The sequence below is a fragment of the Salvelinus fontinalis genome, chromosome 41, assembly GCF_029448725.1.
Source record: "Salvelinus fontinalis isolate EN_2023a chromosome 41, ASM2944872v1, whole genome shotgun sequence".
Lineage (NCBI taxonomy): Eukaryota > Metazoa > Chordata > Actinopteri > Salmoniformes > Salmonidae > Salvelinus > Salvelinus fontinalis.
In genome coordinates this window covers 10,600,490-10,620,029 of record NC_074705.1, presented here as the reverse complement: position 1 = coordinate 10,620,029, position 19,540 = coordinate 10,600,490, and the positions used below count along the sequence as shown (strand labels likewise).

The window sequence follows — 19,540 nt, the reverse complement described above, 5'->3', positions numbered from 1 at the left end:
AGGAAGAATACATTATCTGTTTTGTTTTTTTATCACATAATGTAGAGTAAACAATCTAAGTATTTCCAACATTGTATCAACGTTACAACAATGCTAAGCAGTATGGCTTTTTAGTATGGCTTTTAGTTTTTGTCAAGGCTTATCATTTGTAGCACAGTATCCACGTTTCTCTTGAACAAGGAAGCGTTTGTCTTCTTTCAATGATCTTCTTGACGTTTGTTACTGAAATAAACAATAAACAAAATTATCAAACTGTGACACCATACAGTAACACAGTTTAGTGTGTGAGAGTGAGATACAGACAAAAAGAGTGTGACAACAATAAATAATTGATCAAAATGGCACCAAATTCACTCGTTTTAATCAGAGCCCTAGTGCACTATAAAGGCAATAGGGTCCCATTTCATACAGTTTCTGGTTGTGTTCTGATGTTTACCTTTTCCCTGAGGGTTTGGAGGTCATGACCCAGAGTAAATACTCTTTGGCAGCCAAGCTGTCTAGGACCTTGTTCACGTCGCTGGTGAAGCTCCCATCTACATGTCTTCTGCTCATTGGACCATTCATGCTCTCCTCTGCAGATCTAGGTACAGCACACACGATAACACACACTTGTCAGTGGTTCCAAACACAATACTTGCACACACAATACTTCCACACAAAATACTTCCACACTCAATACTTCCACACACAATACTTCTGTACATAATTACCAACCAGGTTGGGTTCAACTTTTAGTTGGCGGAACACATTTTCTTCAGGAAATGTACCCTTTTCTAGTTGCGCCTTATGACTATTGGATGATTTCGGAAGTAGTGATCTGTAGCTGTAGTCATTCATTGTGCATTAGAGGACACCTTGGTGGTTCCCTGAACAGTTGTTTATGCACACAGTAACTGTGTAATATGCTCTCTTCCAACCCAGTCAATACAGTCATCCGAAGGGCAAATATCAATAAATGTATCAATAAATGCAGAGCATAGTTTCATGGGATTTATTGGGCATGACCACATGAAATGTCAACACAGGCCTTAAGAAAGCAGAAAGCAATGGTGTGGCAATGGATCAATTAGCTAAGTAGTTGATTATCTTTTCTCTCTCTCTTCTTCTCGCGTTAGACATGACACACACGATGTTGGTACTGTAGGGTGAAGGGAAGCCTACTCTCGTCTGGCCGTTCCTGATTTGAGCCAGGAAACAAAGTCCTTGGCCGCCTGGTCCTGTAGATAGGTGCTCACGTCGCTGGTGTAGGTCCCATCTGCATGGCGTTTGGATGGAGCACTAGATGGAGGTAGAGAGGAAATGGTGTGATGGACACAAAACTCCACTAAACCAATGATAGTACTGTGAAATCATTCTGGCTCAGCTAAAAATGGCATCTGAGTGCTTATAGCTGTTTTTCACTAACTTTGCTAGTAAAACATTCAAATATTGTATTTTAAGTGTATGTATTAATACACAAGTTGAGGATAAGTTGATAATGAAAATGGATGGGTGGCATTAGTTTCAAAGTGATGAGTAGTGTTAATAACGTCATGTTACTTTGTTTGACTTGGAAGGACTGTGTATAGGAATATGTTGCTCAGTACATTATTGGAAGGATTGTGTATAGGAATATGTTGCTCAGTACATTATTGGAAGGACTGTGTATAGGAATATGTTGCTCAGTACATTATTGGAAGGACTGTGTATAGGAATATGTTGCTCAGTACATTATTGGAAGGACTGTGTATAGGAATATGTTGCTCAGTACATTATTGGAAGGACTGTGTATAGGAATATGTTGCTCAGTACATTATTGGAAGGACTGTGTATAGGAATATGTTGCTCAGTACATTATTGGAAGGATTGTGTATAGGAATATGTTGCTCAGTACATTACTATCCTTTCTCTGTATGTACAAACAATGCCATAATATACATGGTGCATTAGACAGACATTTTTGGGATGAAGTTTACATCTGTAATTTCTCCATCCAAATCTTTGATTGCTCAACTCAAGATATACAGTATTCATCACAGTAAAAGTAAATTTTTAAAAACTGAGCTGTTCCTGTTCTCATTAAGGAAAATATCTTATTATTTCTCGACCCCACAGTATAATATCAGTCCTGAGCCTAGAAAGATATAATATTACTCTGATGAAACACTCACCCACTCCTCTTGGAGTTCATGAGCCATTGAACAAAGTCCTGAGCCATCCTTTCTTCCTGGTATTTACTGTAGTCGTTAGAGAAGGTTCCCTCGGAATGTCTCTTCATGTTAGACACGCCCCTCAAATCCTCCAATAGTGAGTCTGCTGTCTCTAAGCTACAGGAGAAGAAGAATCTTTAATGCTGAAATTATGCTGATAGATGCCGCATTATAGTCTAATTTTGATTGACAGTTGCTGTTGGATACATGTACATTATGTGTTAAACACTAGTCATTCCGTCGGTACTCTACGTTGATACTCTACATTTTTTTCTCTATGATATGTTCTGAAAATATTTGTTAAAATATACCATGGAAAATTGTGATCATCCCCCCCATGGAAAATATAACATTTTTTAGCTGTACCTTGAGTTGTTCTCAGCCTTTTGCAGAGGGACTTGCCAACTGCTCTGTACGATGACCAGAAGTATAAAACCAGCCAGGGAGTGGATGCCAAACATTGTGACCTGCAGACAGAACCACAATTGAGTAACTTAGCCAAAGACAGTCATGTCCATTTTACATTGTCAAGCAAAAGGCTCCGTATCAATCATACATCCATTGACAAAATCAAAGGTTTTGTTTACAATGGAAAACTCATCCAGTTTTGAAACAGATTTTCCAAAATCAATCAAGACGTGTCCTGGCTGTAAGAAACTCACCTGTTCCTGTTAATGTGCGGGTAGATGAGATGAAATGTGTGTCTGAGAGAGAGTGATCCTCTGCTTCAGTCCTGGTTCCTTGTGGTTGTATCTTGGTGACCTGACTGGCTGTGAGGGTCTTATATAGCATGGCCATGAGGCCAGGTCTGCTCCGGTGGCCCAATCCTCCCACTCTCCCACTCTGTTACACGCATTTGTTACTCTCAATCCATTACACATAGGGCCCGTTTGGTTGCATTGGATTAACTCGCAATGAAACGTCTGTTTAAAATGGAAGATGTGCCATTATCCATGCGAGAAAACAGCTGTCACTTAGGTGTAGAAATCAAACAAGATGACATCCTGTCAAATAGTGTGTGTGTGTGTGTGTGTGTGTGTGTGTGTGTGTGTGTGTGTGTGTGTGTGTGTGTGTGTGTGTGTGTGTGTGTGTGTGTGTGTGTGTGTGTGTGTGTGTGTTTACTGTAAATTGGAAGCTGAGTCAGTGTTTGTGGATTTTATTAACTATGATAGAATCAGAGGTGGAAAATATTTTTGGGGTGTTTATACAGTACCAGTCAAAAGTTTGGACACACCTACTCGAGGGTTTTTCTTTATTTTTACTATTTTCTACATTGTAGAATAATAGTGAAGACATCAAAACTATGAAATAACACATGTGGAATCATGTAGTAACCAACAAAACGTGTTAAACAAATCAAAATATATTTTATATTTAAAATTCTTCAGAGCAGCCACCCTTTGCCTTGATGACAGCTTTGCACACTCTTGGCATTCTCTCAACCAGCTTCATGAGGTAGTCACCTGGAATGCATTTCAATTAACAGGTGTGCCTTGTTAAAAGTTAATTTGTGGAATTTCTTTCTTTCTTAATGCGTTTGAGCCAATCAGTTCTGTTGTGACAAGGTAGGGGTGGTATACAGAAGATAAGCCTATTTGGTAAAAGACCAAGTCCATATTATGGCAAGAACAGCTCAAATAAGCAAAGAGAAAGAACAGTCCATCATTACTTTAAGACATGAAGGTCAGTCAATCTGGAAAATGTCAAGAACTTTGAACGTTTCTTCAAGTGCAGTCACAAAAACCATCAAGCGCTATGATGAAACTGGCTCTCATGAGGACCGCCACAGGAAAGGAAGACACAGAGTTACCTCTGCTGCAGGGGATAAGTTCATTAGAGTTACCAGCCACAGAAATTAATGCTTCACAGAATTCAAATAACAGACACATTTCAACATCAACTGTTCAGAGGAGACTGTGTGAATCAGGCCTTCATTGTCGAATTGCTGCAAAGAAACCACTACTAAAGGACACCAATAAGAAGAAGAGACTTTCTTGGGCCAAGAGACACGAGCAATGGACATTAGACCGGTGGAAATGTGTCCTTTGGTCTGATGAGTCCAAATTTTAGATTGTTGGTTCCAACCACCGTGTCTTTGTGAGACGCAGAGTAGGTGAACGGATGATCTCTGCATGTGTGGTTCCAACTGTGAATCATGGAGGAGGTGTGATGGTGTGGGGGTGCTTTGCTGGTGACACTGTCTGTGATTTATTTAGAATTCAAGGCACACTTAACCAGCATGGCTACCATGACATTCTACAGCGAGACGCCATTCCATCTGGTTTGCGCTTAGTGGGGCTATCATTTGTTTTTCAACAGGACAATGACCCCAAACACATCTCCAGGCTGTGTAAGGGTTATTTGATCAAGAAGGAGAGTGATGGAGTGATGCATCAGATGACCTGGCCTCCACAATCACCCAACCTCAACCCAATTGAAATGGTTTAGGATGAGTTGGACCGCAGAGTGAAGGAAAAGCAGCCAGCAAGTGCTCAGCATATGTGGGAACTCCTTTAAAACTGTTGGAAAAGCATTCCTCATGAAGCTGGTTGAGAGAATGCCAAGTGTGCAAAGCTGTCATCAAGGCAAAGGGTGGCTACTTTGAATAATCTAAAATCTAAAATGATTTGTTTTACACTGTTTTGGTTAATACCTGATTCCAAAGGTGTTATTTCATAGTTTTGATGTCTTCACTATTATTCTACAATTTTGAAAATAGTAAAACATTTAAATAAACCTTTGAATGAGTAGGTGTACTGTACTGTATGTACTGTCAATCCCCTACAGTAAGAATCCACAATCTAGATTTAAACAATTTTATTGAAACAGTATACACACTGTAGGTACAAAGGTCTTCCAATATTCCCTTTATAAAAACATACAGTATGTTTGTACAATGTTAAATACAAAGCAATATAATGTATGGACATTAATGTTGATACCTCATAAATAAAACAGTGCAATCAAGGCCCTTTAATGGATACAAGTCAGACATGCTTAGTCACTGGCTGATCAGTTCTCACAAAGCTCTTTGGTATTTCAATATAATCACATCCTTCATTTGAAATGTAACCTCATAACTCGCAGTGAGGCTCAGAACAAACAATGATAGATCAATCCTGCTGATGTCACTGTATAGAGAGAGTCTTTTGGAGTGTATGTTTGGGTACAATTTGGGTACAATTAGATTTACATCATTTAGTAGACGTTCTTATGCAGAGCTACTTACACGAGCAATTAGGGTTAAGTGCCTTGCTCAAGGGCACTTTGGCATATTTTTCACCTAGCCGGCTCGGGGATTCAAACCAGCAACCTTTTGGTAACTGGCCAAACGGTCTTAACGGCTAGGCTACCTGCTGTCCAAATGAATTACAAAGGAATTTGGGGCAGTTTGGTTATCGTTCGGCAAGCATCAGGGCAGGTTGGGCATCATTCGTTCGAATGGCATCAGGCGAAGCACCTCTGGAGGAAGTGACTCATGTGGGTATAGACATGCTGATTGGCTGAACCATCAAGACCATGGTCCTTGTCCGTGTACCACTGTAGTAAAGTGATAGGAAGAAGGAAGAAGCACAGATCATGTGTTTATTGGAGAAGTGCTTTCATGGAGCAGGTTCATGGAGGTATAAAGCTGTACAGCCACTGATTGTGTAGATCACTCATCTATCTAAAATCTAAATATTTACCATAGCCTCAAAGTCCACTTGTTCCTCAACCAGAGCTTCAGAGATCTGAGCAGCTTGCTGAAAATGGACGTTGTCTGAAACAAATAGAGAGATATGAATAACAATTTAACAGTATCCGATGCTCAGTGTTTTCCTATTCTCATATGATATGGTAAAGCCTCAGAAAAAGTATGTACACTGATTAGTTAACACTTTTAGCTTCCTAAACGAATGGGTTTACAAAGTCAAATGAATAGTCTAGACTCTAAACATTGCATGGTTGTTAATTACACACGTGGTGTGTTTTTAAAGAACATTCCAGAAATACTAGAGGAGGCTTCACCATCTGCTGTCCCATGGACCAGAAGGTATTGCACTGATTTGAAGTTCTTAGCTCTGGCTGTCACTGTGGAGTTCTGTAAAACACATTTACATTCAGTTGTTTCCGTGGAGAGTAATACCAGTTTGGATAATACAGGCCATAGTATAAAATCATGTGTATAAATAGCCATTTAAAATGTTGGCTTCGGTAAACTTACTTTGTAGAATTCAAGATTTTCTGAAGGTTGATTCATGTAACGTTCTGTGTAGATTGTATCTGAAATATTGAACGTAGGGACATTTTATGGATCATTTGCAATGATTTACAATTAGATATTTTGCTAACATGTATATTATTGTAAATATATTAATAACATATCAATAACAGAATGGCATACCATAATACTCCCACTTGGAAACTGGGGCAACTGCCATTCCACATTTGAAAACTCCACTCCCAGCTCCCAGAACCATTGACGTGACATAACCTCCATAGGACTATAAAACACAATGACAGCTGATCATTTTGGCCTTGAATTCAGATAAGATTAGATTACTCAAGGCACACACACAAGATGATTGCACACATGCTGCATTTCATTACGTTGCAGTTGATGGTTCCAACTGATCATATGTTCAAACCTTATGCTTTAACTTACCCAACCCCAAATTGCTATTCTGCCTTTGTCGACAAAGCCCATATTGGTGAATTCTCTGAAAGACAAAAGTGACCTGCTGTGATTGGGAACCACCAGTACAAACACTAATTCATTTAAACGTGATGGTCAATTAAAAGGGGTTCTAATGGATCATGCACACTGATGGTCCGTGGTCTAACTCTAATCTCTACTGTCCTTCGTCAGTGAGTCATCACCGTCCCTCTGACGTGAAATAAGGGAGAGGTAAGTAATGTTGCATTCCAGCTGACCACATGTGACGTCTGATCAGTCACATCATTAGCCTGGTGGTCAGATCTGTATGTGCTTTAACCAACACCTCTGTCACGTCCGTTGTCCTGCCAGACAGGAAACATTTAGCATGAAAGTGGAGATGAAGAGGAGTTGGATAAAACACATAAAGATCTGTCCACCAGGCTATTTTGCTCATAAAACTCAAACCATAAAAGCCTTGGAATCTCTAAATATCCATGTAGAAATATATTGTGTTAAATCATGTTATCAAAATGTCACTTTTGCAGTGTGGCACAGTATAATACAAAGTAAGCTGTTTGAGTCTGTTCAACCACAGTTCAACCTTACTTTGCGGCTGTTATCTGATCTTCCACTTCATAGGTTCCCAGACGTCGGTAGATGGAGTGCATTAGCTTGTCGCCTTGGTAACCACTTCCCCTTCCATCGAAGCTGGCAACGATGACCTTCTCCGTGCTCGCCAGGTATGCTGCCCAGCCTAACCTGTAGCGGTAGTCTGCTTTCTGACTGCAAGGCCCTGCATACCTGGAACATAAAAGAGGAAGATCAATGTTATTGTTAGCGCCCAGAGTTTTCCCTGACCACTTGAGCTCACCAGAAAACACTGCAGGCTTCTGAATTTAACTAGGGCCAAGAGTTTTCCCTGACCACTTGAGCTCACCAGAAAACACTGCAGACCTCTGAATTTAACTAGGGCCAAGAGTATTTCCTGCTCAAGTCATATTGTCAGGATTAACTCCAGGCCCACCTTATTACTACAGGAATTCATCATCAGATAAAGCAGATCATGTATTCACAGAGGTTAATTAATTAACATTCGTACACATCAATAAGTAAGGGGTATTTCTTGGATTTATCAAATCCAGGAGGCAAGGTCATCTGGTACCAAAGATCTGTCGGGAAAAACAGAAACATCCATCAATGGATATCAAGCGAGGGATGTCCCATGGTTTTAATATCAGTTGAAAGATTAAATTGAAGTCTTTAATAGTCGAAAGCCTTACTGAATTCCCCTTGCTTGATAAAGCCGCGTCGCATGGTGGGCATGTGGATCTCAGACAGAAGGCCTTCTAAAGCCGTGTTGTCCTCAAGAACCTGTATCTCTAAACAGGGCGATGAGAAGATGCACTGTGACGTTGCTTGGCTTATATCATTTATTTCCATCACACACTAGTAAATGTAACTGGCCTACCTGAACTAGCATCCCTGTTGTCCCTGAGAGTGTACAGAGGTAGTCCAGGACCTGTGGAGACAAACACATATTTAATATAGTGTGTGTCCAAACAAATATCATTTTAAAATATCATTTTAAAGTAAATATACCGGCTGGGATTTTGTTTAGGGATGTCACAGCTACAGTATTGTGATGACTTGACTGCACAAACACTGTTGGGATAGTGGTGTGTGTGTGCTTGTATGTTGTGTGGCTGACGGACCTGAGCAGTCCATGCGGAAGAAAGAGGCATCATGGCTGAAGTAAGCTGAGTTGTATTGACACCTGTCCTCATTCAGGGTACAGGTCAGGCACTGGGGGGTGATGGGAGTTGCTCCGAGAGTAATCCTGACACACACACACAAACAACTGACATGATTCTATTGGCTACAAATACAGAGTGATAGGAAGTCATAGGTTATGCATGTTGGAAATTACTGAATGAACATGACAGAACGAAGGCATGAAAACGAAAGAGTGATATTCTTACTTGTAAATGTTTCTCCCTCCTGGCTTGTCACCATATTGGTTGCTTGAATAGTATATGGCGTTATTAGTCACTTTTAAAATGTCAATGACCTCCCAAGTCCCTGAGGTGACAGCTGTTGCTGTGCCCTGCAAAGACCACATACAAATATTACAAATCAAGTGTGTATCATAACCATGTCTGGGTTACTGAGAATGTGCATGAAGAGAAGTGTACTACTTAGTACTTACACCTGTTACGTGATGAATATGTTTATAGCCGTTATTGTCACTCATCACAATGTAAAAACTGTCTTTGTCCGCCGATAATGTAGGATTAGAAGGTGAAAACTAGAAGCAACAAAGATAATGCATTCATTTACAGGAATAATCAATGCTTGTTACTTTGTAAATGATGTTTTTATGGCCCAGGGATAGTGTAAACATGTTCCTATTGTTGTGTTCGTATAAAGTACATACCCGTCCAATCCAACCTGTCTTGCTTGTCATGTCAAGTTTCTAAAAACACAACAAAAAAGTATATAATTTGATGGTTTATTGTAATTAATAGGATATGTATTGTTTGTCATTCGTACAGTCTGATCCGCTCTGTGTAACATATTAGGACCCCGACAAGTTCTCTGAGGTAAGGGTGATGAGAGGACAGGGGGAGAGAGGAGGGGAGGGGAGGGCGGCGGGAAAGCGTGGGGTGGTGGGGGGGGGGGTTTATGACGTACCTCTAACACATTCTCGATCCAGGTGTTTCCGTCTATGCTCAAGTCGTAGATCTGAAAGCGGAGCTCGTTCTGTTTCCTCTTCTGCCACTGGACGGCGATGCGTTCATCCGTTACCCAGGTGACTGTGGCCAAATAGTGATCACTGTGAAAAAACAAACAGAAACAACACCATTTGTCCCGTGTGGCTCAGTTGGTAGAGCATGGCGCTTGCAACGCCAGGGTTGTGGGTTCATTTCCCACGGGGGTCCAGGCTGAATATGTATGAACTTTCCAATTTGTAAGTCGCTCTGGATAAGAGCGTCTGCTAAATGACTTAAATGTAAATGTAAATGTCTCACAGCTTACGCCTAAAATAGATTTTAAAATTCCAATGCAATGCGTTTCTCTCCTACTCTTCAAAATGACAGCATTGTATAATGTATTGTGTACTAAAGAGTTTCATTACCCTGCACCAACTGAAGCTGGTACAACAACTTCTGTGATGTTTGATATGTTTGCAGTATCATACACAAACAGCTTCACCACTGGATTGGGAGTGCCAGGCTAGAAGATGGAGAAAAAAATACATTTATGCAAAACAATTACGATTAAATTAAAACAAACTTTGGTTCTTATACGTTTCTTTCTTACAAGCAACCACATCTTTAAAAAGTATTTTTTCATGTCTTGTTTTATAATGACTATAGATACAGTATCAATGCATTAATATGTGACAATACAGAGTATATGACTCTAATCAAATACACAGTCGTCAAGAGAGGTTTCCGAATTGGGAAATCACGGACCAATATAATTTTATTGGGACAGCTTAGACCTGAATGTACCCTGAGTTGTGATAAAACAACATGTTTTTAACCCAGAGGCCTTATGGTCCAGAGTCCAGTTCCCTTATCAACTGCCTCAGAACCTCATGCCAATAATGACCTACTCCAGCACACTTTTTAGATACACATCAAACATATATAAAGTGTTATCTTACCTTAGGATAGGGGAAAATGACAGTGTCAGGATACTGTTCCTTCCCATACCAGGAATACTCTATGTTTTGCACCAGAGTGTCATTAAACTCAGCATAGGCCAGATACTTCCCTCCAGGTGACCACCACAATGCCTCGTAAGAAGAGAACATTTCCTCTAACAAACAATCAAAAACACCGTTAGGCCTACATCAGAATGGCACATCTATTTTGTGTGTTGTGTTTGCCTGTGTGGCTTAAACTGTTCACAGACTTCTGTGTTGTCAAAAGAGAAACTTGTTCACTAGGGACTATATAAATCCCATTTACAAAATTCACATCACAGTGCTGACTAATATCTACTAGTTATAGTAAGAGGTACGTAAGATTCACAGCTGCCTTCTTGTATGTAATGCTTACCCTCATACACCCAATCTGGGATGCCATTTAAGATTTTGTTGTGTTTTCCATTGGAGGTCACCTGTATGGCCTTAGCAGTAGGACTGGTCTTCACATAGACATCATTTTCCCACACAAAGGCCTGCATGTGAGAGGAACAAAGATATGGAGATAAGTCTTAATGACTCGAGTTCCTCTTTAAACATGGTATAACACTGTAATATGCACACTAGTGTGGAATGTCTTTTGGTTTTCCAAGTAACCTGCAATATTATGTTTAGAGTAACAGTAACCTATTACATGTTGTCAATAAGTTATTTATTTGGAGCGTGATGAAAATGCGATCTTTGAGCATTCCAGCATTGAACTGAAGACTAACAAAAGTGCATGTTGAATTGTTGGGTCAGTCCTATTGATGATGAGTGTTTGGAGGACGTGTTGAATTGACAGCATATGGTGGCTGACCCATAAGAGTGTAATGGGTCAGCCACCAGAAAAGCATAGTATATAAACAAGTCCAATGGTTTCTCTCAAGTGTCCTTTTAACCTACCATTTTGTTCCCTGTTGGCGCCCATGCAAACAAATGGACTTGGTGAGGGATGTCTGGTGTACTGAGGAATCTCCTAAAATGAGAATAAATAAAAACTAACAGTATTAATGTCTTTGAGTTTGACAAAACACCATATACAGTTAATTCGGAAAATATTCAGACCCCTGGACTTTTTCTACATTTTGTTACGTTACTGTAACGTCCTGACCAGAGTTCTTATGTGTTTTGCTTGTTTAGTGTTGGTCAGGACGTGAGCTGGGTGGAAATTCTATGTTGTGTGTCTAGTTTGTCTGTTTCTGTGTCCAGCCTAATATGGTTATCAATCAGAGGCAGCTGTCAATCGTTGTCCCTGATTGAGAACCATATATAGGTGGCTTGTTTTGTGTTGGGATTTTGTGGGTGATTGTTTCCTGTCTCTGTGTTTTGTCTGCACCAGATAGGGCTGTCTCGGTTTTCACATTTGTTATTTTGTTATTTGTATTAGTGTTACCGTTTATTCATTCTATTAAACATGTTGAACACTAGCCGTGCTGCATTTTGGTCCTCTCCTTCATCCCAGGAAGAAAACTGTGACAGTTACAGCCTTATTCTAAAATGTATTAGATAGTTTGCACCTGAGCTCAATTTCGAGTCTCAGCAAAGACTCTGAATACTTATGTAAATAAGGTATTTCTGTTTTTTATTTGTAATAAAGATTTCTAAACCGGTTATTGTTTTGTCATTATGGGTTATTGTGTGTAGATTGATGAGGAATATTTTTTATTTAATCCATTTTAAAATAAGGCTGTAACGTAACAAAATGTGGAAAAAGGGAAGGGGTCTGAATACTTTCCGAATGCACTGTAAATGCGTCGCTATAAATCATTTGCAGTAAACAATACATTTTATGGCCCTCTTCAGTTCCTCTATTTGTTGAGTATTGGTGACCATTTCCTGCACTAGTCCCATTAATAAAATGAAACTCCCTATGTTATCTTCACTGCATATGTAATTCTGAAAGTCAAAGGGATATTGAAGATGTGTGTATAGTACACATTTGCAGATAAGAACAGTTGAAAGAGACTTACGAGCCTGCCAAATCATAGAGAGAATATGAAGCTGTGAAGGAGTGTCTCCATATCTGTTGAAATAAATGAGGCAAATTATAATTAGGAATTTGATTAGTAGCACAGATCAATTACTTATATACATTAATTAATACATTATTTCAATTAGATGTATTTATTTTTACACTTTATTTATCCCTGCAGGGCAATTACTTTGGGCACATAAGTCTGATTCTGCAACAACAACCACAATGACATACCACACATAGCTACTTCACAGCAGGATAGCACAACAGCAACATATCATTAAATAGCACAATACATTACCTTAGTCCAATTGCTCTTGAAAGCAACATATCTTTTATCAGCAGACACTACATAATCAGAGGCAGCCACTTGATCCTGGTTTTCAACAAAAAGGAGCTGTGTTATACATGACACAAATACTCCTTCCTTCACCATACTTACTTCCAAACATGCATAGACAGACAGACAGACAGACAGACAGACAGACAGACAGACACACACACACCCACGAGGGGTATCTTACAAATGTGATGCTGCTCAGGAATTCTGAGTTGTTTCCTGTAATTAGGTTGTGAAGGAAGACTGAACCGTCTTTTTGATGCAGATACTCATGGTCTATAGGGAGGGGAAAGAAGAGAGGAGTTTAATAATAACGAACTAACTGACGTTTAAGTTGAAATATCAGCACTGTTGCTACTCAGCTCTCTGCCTAGCACTGATGATTTAACAAAAAGCCAAAGTGTGCCATTTAAATAGATGCAGTACATAGGCCTAGTATTGTTTTTTATTGTTTCTTATCATTTTGTAATGGAACATTGTGTTGTTGGCTTATATCTAAATGTGCATCCTACCAGGGAGAGAGTGTTGTGTAATACATTCCAGGCACACCATTACTGACTGGATTAAACATAACAGCCATCCACTCATTTACATTGATTAGGCTTCTAGGGTGTTTTACCTGAGATCCAGCGCATGTTGTAGGATCTGGCCCTGATGGAACTATTGAAGACATCACTGAGAGTGAACGTCCTCTGAGCGTTCACTTTTTCCTCTGAAACATGGGGCTCAAAGTTAGCATTCACGTATTTCTTGTACTGTACTCTATACTAGTGTAACCGATGTGAAATGGCTAGCTAGTTAGCGGTGGTGCGCGCTAATAGCCTTTCAATCGGTGACGTCACTGGCTTTGAGACCTTGAAGTAGTGGTTCCCCTTGCTCTGCAAGGGCCGCGGCTTTTGTGGAGCGATGGGTAACGATGCTTCGTGGGTGACTGTTGTTGATGTGTGCAGAGGGTCCCTGGTTCGCGCGAGGGGACGGACTAAAGTTATACTGTTACACTAGGAGGAATGTATCAGTGAAAACGACAGCAAGTCATAGGCTACTATAATGACTCATAAGACTACAATGCATTTACACATGATTAAACAGGGTCTTGATAAAAAATAGATACGGATCATGGGAGGAGGACTATAAGATTGTAACAGATAACAATGTAAGATCAATATACATTTGATTGGGTTTGTAGAGCTGCGATAACTGAGGTAAATGTGCTAGTAGGCTACACAAATGTGGTACTTGCACAGAAGATGTGATATTGCAACAAGGTCCTGCATTTCTGAAGCATTAAAGCACTAGGTCTACATGTTTGTATGGCACATGGATTATGTAAAAGTGTTTAATGTATGCAGTGTTCTGTTACAATAATACAATATTATTATCCAGTGTATGCAATGTTCTATTGTAGTAATAAAATACTTATTCTGAACAGAGTTTTTTTTTACAGTTATGGTAGGCTACAATTTAATGGGTCACTGAAAGCAACTGAAAGTGGTACCACTCACCGTTCAGATATATTGCTGTGGGCACTGCTATCAAGATGATGACGACAGCAAGCCCCAAAAGTCCCAACACCACCTTACCTATGGAATTCTGTCAAAGGTGAATAGAATGATGGAAAAAAGTTATGAAATAAATCGTTGTTTGAGGTATCTAGATTTGCGACACTTATTCATCAACGAAATGTTATGTTGTATTATAAACAAATTATTGTCATTGAGTTTTTAAGTTTACCATCCTGCCGATTTGAAGGTGGTGAATCCGTTTAAATTCAAAATCACATTGACAGTAAACACGTTACCCACTAAACTGTTGAAGTGTAAATGGTGCAAAATAAAGTTCTGCACAAGATAATTTCTGTTAAATATTATCTCAACGTCGGTTATAAAGCTGGGGCAATAAAATTCCGAAGTCCAAGGTAAAGCTCGTGAAGTTTGAACGTGTCTATTATTTTCCCCAGCGCTGTTTTTGTGTAGAAGTTTATGCTTACTTACTGACTAATCTATTGTCTGATTGCATCCATACACAACTTTCATACACAATGAAACCATCCACTTTGTTGTTGAACCGTTGTAGAACAAGAATAGCCTTCAACACGCAAATTATTTGCGTGTTGAAGGCTATTCTTGTTCTACAACGGCATCCAATTGTTTTACTTGGAAATCCAGGGACTGAATTTACAGTATTTAATTATTTTATAATTCCATTCAATCTGAATTAGGCATAAATGTTTTATCTCCCTTTTTGAAGGGAATTGTTTGGGCATTTTGTAAGGCATACGTCCTTGTGAGGGCAAGGTAGTCACATATGACTCTTGAGTGAATATCACCAATAAGCTGACGTTTAATGTCTCACTGCTAATGGTATAAAAACAATGTAGCCTAATTCACAGCTGCATTAGATGACACTGAAGTCACAGTTGATCGACATCTAATGCGCTAGCATCACCCTGCACATTGGGTCAAATATTATCACTAATATACACTACTCATGGCTATAAATTATATTTACAGACTTCATTAATGAACTTCCTACTTGGGGTTCAGGTCAGGTTCCTCTCTTTAAGCAGCGTGGGATCTCAACAGACGTGTGAAAACAAATACTGGTCTACATTCAAATACAGTATATGTGAGAACCAAATGAATGTATATGACTTTTTTTATTGGTTGCTTTCCTATTAGGATTTTTCTTTAGATGAAGTGCATTGTCACAGTAAACTGTAACTCAACCAAAGGTGGCGGAATGATTCTCAAAGCTTAATTCCAATTTCGGTGGTGATGTAATGCCTTTATCTTTACCTCTATTTTATTCTCAAGGGTTTTATGACATTGTCATCACATCTGATTTTTACATGACTCACAATTATGATCATGATGTCAGAGGTCCCAGCTTGTGAACCTATGCTTCTGGTTATTGGCGGATTCAACCAGTTTCTCTGCGTAGGACTTACTCCATCTCATGGACTTTGTATACAAGGCTACAAAAATAGATAGGGAATACGTCAACAGACAGACAAACAAGCAATAAAAAAATTATTTATTTTATTTTTCACACTGCAAAAGCTCTTTATTGAGAGAGAGAGAGAGAGAGAGAGGCATACTTATATAGCTGTCTTGATGAGTGAGGATACAGTAACATGGGTTGTGAAAGTTCCATAACTAGTGGAAGGGTCACTGATGAGTCCATAAGTGATGAGCATCGGAAGATAAAGACTAAAAGCCCGTTAAAAGCTTAACAAATATCAGTTTTTTTATTTTATTGACCTGAGCACTAGCAGCCTTTGCTGCTCTCGTTCTCTCAGACCGGACTTCCTATGCAAACAAATAGATCACTCTCTTTTTGCCTGATGCAGTATAGTTTGAGGAGCATTACACCGTGGATCTTTCCATTTACAGTATCTACTCTCAGATTCATGGTTAAGGCTAATGAAATTGTTTCCAGGTGTCACTTTGAACACGTTTGAGGTTTTATTGGAGTTCCTGGAATGAGAGATGGGGAGGAGGGGTTAATAGTGGAGTACAGTGAGCACTATGGCGCAACATCATACCATAAAGCCATGGTTGATACTGGTGATTTTTCCTCTCTCTGAATGTTCTGTGCTTGGTTTTTACAACACATAGTCCCTGTTTCCTATAGCTTCCTATTGTCCCTTGAATAGAAGGGAAACTGTGGCATTTGAAGGTACACTGTGATCACAGGAGGTTGGTGGCACCTTAATTGGGGAGGGCAGGCTCATGGTAATGGCCGGAGCAGTATAAGTGGAATGGTATCAAATACATACAACATACGGTTTCCATGTGTTTGATGCCATTCCATTTGTGCCATTTCAGCCATTATTATGAGCCATCCTACCCTCAGCAGCCTTCACTGACTGTGATAGTTTATCAGTAGGCTAGGATTGAAAGAATGAAAAAGTGTAGTAACTACCGACATACAGTTGCAAAATGTCTACTGGTGGTGTCTACTGTCTAATCAATGTCTACTGGTGGTGTCTACTGTCTAATCAATGTCTACTGGTGGTGTCTACTGTCTAATCAATGTCTACTGGTGGTGTCTACTGTCTAATCAATGTCTACTGGTGGTGTCTACTGTCTAATCAATGTCTACTGGTGATGTCTACTGTCTACTCAATGTCTACTGGCGGTGTCTACTGTCTAATCAATGTCTACTGGCGGTGTCTACTGTCTACTCAATGTCTACTGGTGATGTCTACTGTCTACTCAATGTCTACTGGCGGTGTCTACTGTCTAATCAATGTCTACTGGCGGTGTCTACTGTCTACTCAATGTCTACTGGCGGTGTCTACTGTCTACTCAATGTCTACTGGCGGTGTCTACTGTCTAATCAATGTCTACTGGTGGTGTCTAATCAATGTCTACTGGTGATGTCTACTGTCTAATAAATGTCTACTGGTGGTGTCTACTGTCTAATCAATGTCTACTGGTGATGTCTACTGTCTAATCAATGTCTACTGGTGGCATCTACTGTCTAATCAATGTCTACTGGTGGTGTCTACTGTCTAATCAATGTCTACTGGTGATGTCTACTGTCTAATCAATGTCTACTGGTGATGTCTACTGTCTACTCAATGTCTACTGGCGGTGTCTACTGTCTACTCAATGTCTACTGGCGGTGTCTACTGTCTACTCAATGTCTACTGGCGGTGTTTACTGTCTAATCAATGTCTACTGGCGGTGTCTACTGTCTAATCAATGCCTACTGGTGGTGTCTAATCAATGTCTACTGGCGGTGTCTACTGTCTAATCAATGTCTACTGGTGGTGTCTAATCAATGTCTACTGGTGGTGTTTACTGTCTTATCAATGTCTAATGGTAGTGTCTACTGTCTAATCAATATCTACTGGTGGTGTCTACTGTCTAATCAATGTCTACTGTCTAATCAATGTCTACTGTCTAATAAATGTCTACTGTCTAATCAATCGCAACCTCGATCCAAGATGGCGTAGCAGTGTAGGCGTGTTTTGTTTCGTCCTCTCGTGTACTTTTGTATTTTTCGTATTTTTTGTATATATTTAAAAAAAAAATCTATCTCTTTTCGATTTTTAATTCGGTTATACCTTCCGGTAACCTGCCTCACCCAATGTGATATGGAATCGCTATTATTTTTAACTTTGGAACACATTCAAAAACCTCCAGTAGCTAACCAGCTAATCAGCTACAAGCTATTTAGTCATTTTTAGTCACTGCTAGCGGCTTTTACCTTCTGCACAGACACCAGCCCTGTTCTTAGCCTGGATATTACTCGCCAATCTACCAGCATCGGACTGTCTCTCCACAACAACGGCGGATTCCTGCCGTAATCCCTGAGCCACTACTTCTGATCCTCACAGCTAGCTGTTACGGAGTCTAGTTGATAGGTAATCGACTAGCTGGACTGTTCCCCAGACTCCACGCGCAGGGATTTGTACAATGCTTAACAAGGCTATTGAACTTGACATTGGTGTCTGTCTTTATTCCTTTATCCAACCTATCATACTGAAACATGGTATCAGAAGTGGCTTGGAAAACACACGTTTGTTAATGAAGTCACTGACATGAGAATGAGAGCAATGGAAACGGAAACCCCACGCTCTGACGCTGTTGCTAGGCAGACATTCAGACAAAACCAATCACCACGAACGGTGAACACAGAGAGCCCCGTAGCATGTAAATACTGTGGGAATACACACACACGTGGCAAAGAGCACTGCCCTGCCTACGGAAACCAATGCAGAGCTTGTGGAACTAATAATCACTTTGCAAAAGTGTGTCTCAAAAGCAAAAGAAGGGTGAGTGAGGGCAAGATTCACTGTGTTGATGATGTTACTCAATGTTCAGAGCTGAACAGTGAAAGTGACATTTACATGCATGAATCCATTGGGGCTGTACACTCAAGAGGGAAGAAATGGTTTGTGACACTACGATTACACAACAAGCAACAACAATGTCAACTGGATTCGGGTGCTACATGCAACGTAATGAGCTACAAAGACAAAATCAATCTGGCACCTGACACACATCTATTGCCCAGCGATACTAGACTAAAGCTGTACTCAGGAGAACTAATGAGCTCTATGGGCACCTTTGAGACCGAATGTGTTATTCGGGAACGCGAACACAAGCTGGAGTTTGAGATTGTGAAAACCAGTCAAAATCCTCTCCTCTCAGGCTCTACATGCGAACGCCTGGGACTGATGCAGTTCACTGTACCAAATGACCTGCACATTGTGGATCATGTCCAGCATGGACCCCTGTCCAAAGAACAACTACTCAGCAGATATGACGATGTATTCAACATGCCCGTTGAATCAGTGCCTGGGGAGGTACACTTTGAAGTGGATGAGAGCATCACTCCAGTCCAGTGTGCTCCTCGCAATGTGCCCATTGCAATCAAAGTGGCTGTGAAGGCCCAGCTGGACAAGTATGAGGCCGATGGCCACATGACATCTGTGACTGAACCAACTGACTGGATCAGCAATATGGTCATAGTGAAGAAAAGAGAGAAGCTGAGGGTCTGCATCGACCCAAAGCATCTGAACCAAGCACTGAAACGATCCCACTACATCATGCCGACACTAGAGGATGTCCTCTGTAAGCTTCCCAAGGCCAGGATTTTCACCTTGGTGGATGCCCGAGATGCATTCCTTCAATGCAAGCTGGACGAAGAAAGCAGCTTCATGACTACCTTCTGGACCCCCTGGGGTCGG

General features: G+C 40.2%; 2 protein-coding genes across 2 annotated transcripts; both read right to left on the bottom strand.

The window, feature by feature from the left end:
* Positions 1-12: 12 nt before the first annotated feature.
* Positions 13-2,936, bottom strand: LOC129840390 (glucagon-1-like). Its single transcript, XM_055908224.1, has 6 exons — positions 2,852-2,936; positions 2,556-2,656; positions 2,151-2,306; positions 1,162-1,278; positions 437-580; positions 13-222 (listed from the first exon to the last, which is right to left on the bottom strand). The coding sequence occupies exons 2-6, from the start codon at positions 2,648-2,650 to the stop codon at positions 198-200; spliced, it is 537 nt and encodes a 178-aa protein (XP_055764199.1). The 5' UTR covers positions 2,651-2,656; positions 2,852-2,936; the 3' UTR covers positions 13-197.
* A 2,055-nt stretch (positions 2,937-4,991) lies between these two features.
* Positions 4,992-14,697, bottom strand: LOC129840387 (dipeptidyl peptidase 4-like). The gene is made up of 25 exons (XM_055908221.1): positions 14,569-14,697; positions 14,340-14,427; positions 13,457-13,549; positions 13,022-13,113; positions 12,799-12,873; positions 12,493-12,545; positions 11,426-11,498; positions 10,896-11,016; positions 10,499-10,653; positions 9,965-10,062; positions 9,520-9,661; positions 9,263-9,301; positions 9,035-9,133; positions 8,808-8,932; positions 8,541-8,665; positions 8,297-8,347; positions 8,109-8,207; positions 7,928-7,997; positions 7,435-7,629; positions 6,835-6,889; positions 6,574-6,673; positions 6,394-6,452; positions 6,198-6,270; positions 5,876-5,949; positions 4,992-5,729 (listed from the first exon to the last, which is right to left on the bottom strand). The coding sequence occupies exons 1-25, from the start codon at positions 14,569-14,571 to the stop codon at positions 5,637-5,639; spliced, it is 2,250 nt and encodes a 749-aa protein (XP_055764196.1). The 5' UTR covers positions 14,572-14,697; the 3' UTR covers positions 4,992-5,636.
* Positions 14,698-19,540: the final 4,843 nt, after the last annotated feature.

Bases quoted from the DNA above. Each gene is read 5' to 3' on its own strand.
- LOC129840390 (XM_055908224.1), bottom strand. From the start codon at position 2,650: ATGTTTGGCATCCACTCCCTGGCTGGTTTTATACTTCTGGTCATCGTA. The intron at 2,307-2,555 runs GTACAGCTAAAA...CTTCTCCTGTAG, and splicing joins AAGGCTGAGAACAACTCAAG to CTTAGAGACAGCAGACTCAC. The intron at 1,279-2,150 runs GTGAGTGTTTCA...ACCTCCATCTAG, and splicing joins ATGAACTCCAAGAGGAGTGG to TGCTCCATCCAAACGCCATG.
- LOC129840387 (XM_055908221.1), bottom strand. The intron at 9,302-9,519 runs GTACGTCATAAA...TTGTGTTTTTAG, and splicing joins GGATCGAGAATGTGTTAGAG to AAACTTGACATGACAAGCAA. The intron at 6,890-7,434 runs GTAAGGTTGAAC...TTTGTCTTTCAG, and splicing joins GATCAGATAACAGCCGCAAA to AGAATTCACCAATATGGGCT.